Genomic DNA, 7,470 nt, shown 5'->3' on the forward strand with positions numbered 1-7,470 from the left:
TATGTATTATTATTTTTTATAAATAAAAAATGACAAATATATTTTTAGTTTAGTGTTTAAATCAAATATAAACTTTAAAATCTTAATATTTTCCAAACACGGGAAAGTAAAGTTATTAGGAATCATATTCCCGGGATTCATTTTCCCAGGAATCATTTTCCTTGCCAACTTTACTTTCCTGCCAACCAAACATGGCCTTTAAGTTTAATCAGTATTGTTTGTGAGTAATCTGTCAATGGCATTGCCATACGTCACTAGTAAGTTATTGTATAATATAAAGCAGATTATCTTAATTACGAGCCTTTGAGTAATTAATTAATTGATTTTGTCTTTTTTCGGAAACAAATCGAGACTCGTCATCACATGTTAACATAGTATGACAAGTAAAATAAAATAAGCAGCTAGTCAAGTCCAAAATTTGAGGAGATCGTTCATAATATTTTAGTTGAAATAAAGAATTCGTGGACAACAATTATCATCGATGATGTCACAAATTTTAGCTCGATTATATTTACTTAAATAAATAAGAGAATATTTTATTTTATTATAATTTTATATATTTATCTTAAAATAAAAAAGGAATAGCAAAGAAAGATAAATTAAGTAGATAAAGGATTAAAGTTTCATCATAACATTCCAAAATTTAAAATTTAGGTAGTTAAGTGTACTTATTAAAAAAATTAAGTATAACATAAATTATTAAAATAATCTTAGAAATATTAATGTGGCCGACAAAATGAAAATGTTATATGTGGATTTTCATATAGTTAACATTTAATTATATGAATTGTAATTAAGAATTGGTTCAGTTAAATTTAACCACTCAGCTAAATAAACACTTATTTTTACCCTTATTCCTTTAAAATACTATGAATGATTATTCTATCTAAAATTTTGTTGTGAATCTTTTAATAAGGGTGAATATTTTCAAGAATAAATTCAATTACATAGTTTTTAAGCAATATAAACGAATAAGAAAAAAATTGTAATAATATAATATTCCTCCCGCAATTATAAATAGGGTCAAATTAGTCATAAAAATATACAATTAATGATGCTACCAAATCAAAATAAATTAATCTTATCCAATTCAAATCTAAAGGGCATTTTGTATATACAATTTTTGTAAATTTATCTTTACTCATATATTAAATGCTCTTATTGTATGTCAACAATTAGTTACAAGTTTTGTTACAATTAAAATTACCCAGTGTACTATATTAAACTTCTGAAAACAAAAAACGAAATGTCAATATACAAATTAATGCTTCTTCAATGGATGAATTTTGAGACCATGAATAATGAAACCATTTAATGAATTATGGAAATGAATTATCTAAATTTTGAAACGCTCAAGGCCTTAATTCCCTACTCTCCTACTTATGAATGTGGGAGGAACCTTCTAAGTTCTAATAACGTAATAACCCGAATTACATAATTTATTGTAGATATTAATTAATGCTCTTTGACTATTTACTTAGTCATTACCCAAAAATGAAATACGCACCCTTTTCAATACAATCCTAATATTCCATGTTCCGACGATTGTATTACAATCCAATTTGTATGATTCGATATACTAGTATAATTAAATTTCAAAACATAGTTATAATAAAAAATATATATTTAATGTTAGAGATGTCAAATAGAGTACGTATTTAATAACAGAAGAATGGAATAATTTACAGACTAGATGCATTGAAGGCCGATATTCTAATTTACTACTATTAAATTAAAGATGTGGTTTCGACTAGGTGTATTTTTCGTAATTCATATCATACTTAATTTTCCATAAATCTGAGATTATGGGCAATTAAAAATAATATACATAAAACTACTAATCTATAGTTTTTAAAAATGGTCAAATTAATCGGTGAATTGATCAAGCTTTGTTGAAATTTATAGTTAATGTTGTGTGGCCACCAAGTTGAGAAGGTACGGATTAAGACAAAGATCAACTTGCAATCTGGTCAGCATATTTTTTATTGACGCGCCACTGCCCTTTGCGGCTTCAATTCCACCACGACATACACTACTATTTTTATTGTATTTTCAATAATAATAATAATAATAATATAATGGTCACGTAAAAGCAGCAAAAGAAAAATACTCCGTATGGAGTAGTATATTTTTTCTTGATTAGTGTAAAGTAATTAACTATGAATATCAAGATCAATTCAGGCTTTCCCAGGAGTTCCCGGAAACGGAAATCTTTACATTTTATTCTTTAATTCTTAATTATTCTTATGTCAAACGCTCTACTGGTACAAAACAAATCAACACATTATCATACAAATTGAAATATAGTTAAGGGCAGATCCAAGACCGACGCCACTGACAGCCCATGAAGACTGAGAAATTCTACTAAATAAATTGTCGTTGATCCTATAGTGCGACAGTTCTGCCGTAACCCTAGAGATTGGGGTTAACTTTCATTCTTCATCCTTCATACACTGCAAATGACGACTGCCACACTGTCTTTACCTTGCAACATCGACGTCTACTTTCTTCATATGTGTTTGATCAAAACAGATCAAAACAGTTTAATTCATTAGATCTATCAACAAAACAGCAATCATTGAAACTCCCTTAGAAATGGGGTGATTAAGTTAGCTTTTTATAGAGAATTTATAAGCTTTTGGAGCTTATAAAACATTTCAAAGAGTTATATGCTAGGAGTCATATATATATGCCTCAAAAGTTTATAAATTGTGAAAACGTAACTGCAATTTGAATTGGATTTCGACTTAACTCTAAGACATTGTGACCTTTATGATTAAATCTTGGGTTTGGTTATTTCTTTGTGTTGCTATGTATGTCAACATTATGACAGTATCTTCTTATAGCTACGTGGCTCCACCTAAATTTTATTGTGGGTGCAAGTCTAAACCACACACAAGTTAGGCTGATATATTGACCAATGTTTAGTTTAATTAGGTCGATTATAAGACTTTGAAATAATTGGATCTTCAAATTTTTATTTAGGATCAATGATTAAAATTGCAACTAGTGTATGCCAACGAAAAACAAATACAGAGGCTTCTTGCACAAATATAAAAGAGTGTCATATGAACTACCTATATTTCTTTTTACTATAAAGTGACAATGCAAATTCTAAATTACTCCCTCTATTCCATATTAATACCTCTATTCCATGTTAATAAAATCATTTTTCTATTTCAGAAAGTTTCAAAATAATTGAGTTATATTTATTTTTGGCAAAAAGTAACTCTTTCTTTTACTTTATTCTCTATTCATCTCTCTTACTACTTCATTCACCATCTATTTAACACACTTTTCTTAAATTCCATGCCGAAAAAATGCTTCTATTAACATAAAACGGAGGGACTGCAAATTTTATACAATAATTTAAATCAAAGTGGAGATAAACAATTCTCAAATAAAAGTCGAGGCTACGAAGTATAAACCGAAAACAATTCTTAAATGACACGTAAAAAGTTTGATTACGTGTCATTTAAGAACTGTTTTCGGTTTATACTTCGTAGCCTCGACTTTTATTTGAGAATTGTTTCGGTTTATTATCTCCACTTTGATTTAAATCATCGTATAAATACTTGTATAAACTTCCAGCGAGGTAAGTCATTTCATCAATTATTTTTTCCCCAATCGCGTGGTTTGACTTAATCCTGCATGAAACGACGGTCAACTTATTTCATCTCTAAAATCCGTACACACGCCCACCCGTATAAATACTCCTTCTCCGCTCAATTAAATCCCAAATTAAACAAAACACACACACACACACACACACACACAGCGAAGGGAATTGAATCGAAATGGCAATGCGCGGCGGCGAGAGGAGCGGAGTGAAGGTGGTTATAATCAACACCGAGTACGTGGAGACGGATGCGGTGAGCTTCAAATCGGTGGTCCAGAGGCTCACCGGGAAAGACGCGACGGTGGCGGAGTCTCGACCGGGAAACGAGGCCGCCGCCACCGGGTTCTGGAAGGCGCCGGGGCTGGATAAGATGATGTCGTTCAAGGATTTCGATAGGATGCTCAAGGAATTGCCGCCGCTTGAGGAATTATACAGGCTTTACGCCGATAATTAAGCTTCCGATTTGGGGGATTTTGGTTTTGTTTTCTCACAATTCTATTTTTACGTATATAAGAATAATTATTTATTTATTCTTTTGGATTTTTGCGGTGTATATATATATATATATTGTTTATATATAATTATTTTCTTTTTTATAATATCGGAGTCAGCTGAATAGCCTGAATTGGACGTACCAACAATTATGCATTTATGCTTGATCTGATCAACAATTTCTTGAGGTTTAATTTGTTGAGGTAAATTGTGGGAAAATTTGTTAATATATTTTATTTGCGTAATTTTAAATAATGGCAAAAGTTATACTAAAATTTAGATTTTATTGCAATTATTTATTACTAGTATTTTATAGGAGTGTAAAATTGTTTGATAAATCAAGACAATGTCGAAGAATTAAACGACACCATCTGTTCATAAAGAAATTAATATTTGAATAATTTCGATATATTCCAACTTTGTGATTTTTCGAATTATTCATGCTCATGTACTTTTCTTGGATTAAAATTTACGAGAATTAAAAAAATTATAGGTACAACTTTGAGTCCAAATCATTTAAAATATAATTCTGAAAAGTGTCCAAAAATATGTTTAAAATATCATTATGAAAAGTGTCCAAAAATAGGGTCATTTGCTTGTTAACTTAAAATTATACTCCAGTGAGTGAAAAATCTGCCCAAGTCGCATTGTATTAATTTATGGTTTTTTAGATCAGATCCTGAGTGAGTGCAGTTTTAATACATTTATTTATAATTAATACTAGCAGTATTATTTACCCCAGTCGAAATCAGATGAGAGTTGGTGAAGTTTTAACTTTTAAGCAATTAACCTACATAAAAAATATGAGGATAATTTATTTTATGCTTGAGAATCTAGTTGATTAGAAGTTAGAACAAATAATTTAACATCTTGATAGTTGGTGTTAAGTTGTTGAACGCATATCTATATATATGCCAATTCTGGTGTACAATCGTTGATCCACCGTATGGTAGTAGATCAAACCAGATTTTGCTCAACAATTATAGACCTCATGATATCAGTTTTAATATTGAGAAAAAGAAATGTGCATATAGTAGTATGATACTGTATTAAACAATAGGTTCACAAGAAACATAATATATGCAGTCGAACATAGTTAAGAAGGTCTTTGGCACTTGGCATTGTTGGCAGCAGATGCAATGCAGCGACTCGACAATGAGTGACGGACTTTCCACATCGTGTGTAGGCGGCAGCTCGGCCTAATTTAACAATAATGTCCTTATTATTTTTTTTGTTGTAGTGACTTAACCATTTCCTCTACAATCCAACGACTCGTGAATTAATAGTGCTAATAACTAATTTATGTAAGTTTTATGTCTCACATATGTGAGATGTGATAGAATCCTAAATAGAATTGGATTCTTGATGTAATATATTACCTTGGTATTAGACACATGTTTCTCTAATTAATTAGCTATCAATTGGATATATTAATTTTAACGGGACGTTTCCTAGTTAGTTATTAATTGTTGACTAATAATATATATTTCCTATTAGTTTATTGCTATTAAGGAATATGAGATATTTATATATAATGTTGTATATTTACCACTAATTAGCCATTCAAGTATATATAGTATAATGACAATTGATGATTCTTTGGAAGAATAAGATCATATAACTTATTGAGGAAATATTTAATTCCTACAAAATGGTCAAACTATTCGACCAATATATATGATCATGATTTCAAATAATCAATTCCATTGATTCGGCTATATTGGTAAAAAGAAATGGCTGCCGTTAATTATTTTAAATAGTCACTTTAATGGAAATGACTTTAATATTTTTTGATAATTAGGGTTTATCCTCTCTCTGCCTATAAATACCAGTGTGGTGATCCCATCAAATCACACACATTAAAGAGAACACATAAACGAGGAAAAGAGAGAGAGAAACAAATCATTGGAGTTGGAGTTGCGCCAAAAGAAAGTCCGAGGTTCTCTCCGTCTTCCCCAATCGCTTCCGCTATGGATCGTCAAGGTAAGTTTTCGATCCATTATGTTTATGGTTAATATGTGAAATACATGATGTTCGAAGATCTTGTTTTATTTATATTCAATCGTGTATTCTTGAATATATGATGATAAATAATTTTCAACATTAAGCTCCTTATTAAAAGTTCTATACAGAGAAAGGAAAATGAGGATTAATCATTTAAAAAAAACTAATTAGGTTAACCAACCTTAACAAAAATTGTTGGTTTTATAATTTTGAGAATAGTTTAATAGTAGTATTAATGTACATTATAGGTTAGCCGAGCTAGAACCATTTATTTATAAGTGGAGTATCATTTACTGCCTATTTCCCTGGTGTTTTATTTCGAGGGTAATTTTGTGTTGAATGAGTTTGATATCAAACTTTTTCCTACTATTGTTTTCGATATGCAATTTCTCAACAACTATAGTAAACACATTAATTAAAGCGTATACAATAACTTTCTAGTGGTTGTTGAGAAAAAAAGATTCATAAGTCTACATCATCGTGAAAAGGCCTATTAAATTATTTTTAAATGCTAACTAATTAACTCTATAATAGTCTTGCACTATAGTACATAGGATTTCCCAACACATATTTTTATGACACTGGAGTAATGTATTTCAAACAATTTATTTAAAGATTGATTATAGTTTGGACATGGTTTGGATAAGCTTCTATAATTTGGTTTTGTTGTGTTGTCATTTTCTCGTGATTGTTTGTTGACGATCTGAAAGGTATTCTTGTTCCCACTTATTTTTCTCTTATTTTGTGCGCATGTAGTTTTTTTTTTACGTATGTCTTTAAAGTATATCAATTCCTATCATTTATGGCAAATTTGTTAGTTCCTCAAACTCTCCGAAACCAAATTCATATATAATCAAAATATGATTAAGGAAACAAAGCAAGTACTGCAACTGAACTTAGGTTTATAAGGAAACTTCCTAATTTTTTTTGTCTCGATAATCGCCGAACCACCAAACCTAAACAAATACAACCAATTTTACAATATTGCCATATAATCCCCTAAATCAAGTTTAATTAGGGATAAATTAAAATATCCCCTTGTCGAATAATTGAAACGAATAAAACTGAAATAGTATTAAATTTAGTTCGAATTTTTAGATTGGATTGGATTTTCATTTTCAAAATTCAAATGTCTTGTTTGATTCAGACCGATTTTTTAAAAACGAAATCAAGTAGTATTAGTATTTTACCATACATGAAAACTACCTAAACAAAATAATTTGACATTCATACCACGATAAAGTTGAAACATATATAATCAAGTGAACTCAAATTTTGAAACCATTGAAACTAATGATAACTAGTACTCCACACTAGCTATAATTGAAACCCTAAGCTATATACTCCCTCCATCT

General features: G+C 29.7%; 1 protein-coding gene across 1 annotated transcript; it reads left to right on the plus strand.

Moving 5' to 3' along the window:
* Positions 1 to 3,759: 3,759 nt before the first annotated feature.
* On the plus strand, positions 3,760 to 4,215 carry LOC121767910 (VQ motif-containing protein 10-like). Its single transcript, XM_042164240.1, has one exon. It carries the CDS (start codon positions 3,798 to 3,800, stop codon positions 4,071 to 4,073), a length of 276 nt encoding a protein of 91 aa, XP_042020174.1. The 5' UTR covers positions 3,760 to 3,797; the 3' UTR covers positions 4,074 to 4,215.
* Positions 4,216 to 7,470: the final 3,255 nt, after the last annotated feature.

The sequence above is a fragment of the Salvia splendens genome, chromosome 15, assembly GCF_004379255.2.
Source record: "Salvia splendens isolate huo1 chromosome 15, SspV2, whole genome shotgun sequence".
Lineage (NCBI taxonomy): Eukaryota > Viridiplantae > Streptophyta > Magnoliopsida > Lamiales > Lamiaceae > Salvia > Salvia splendens.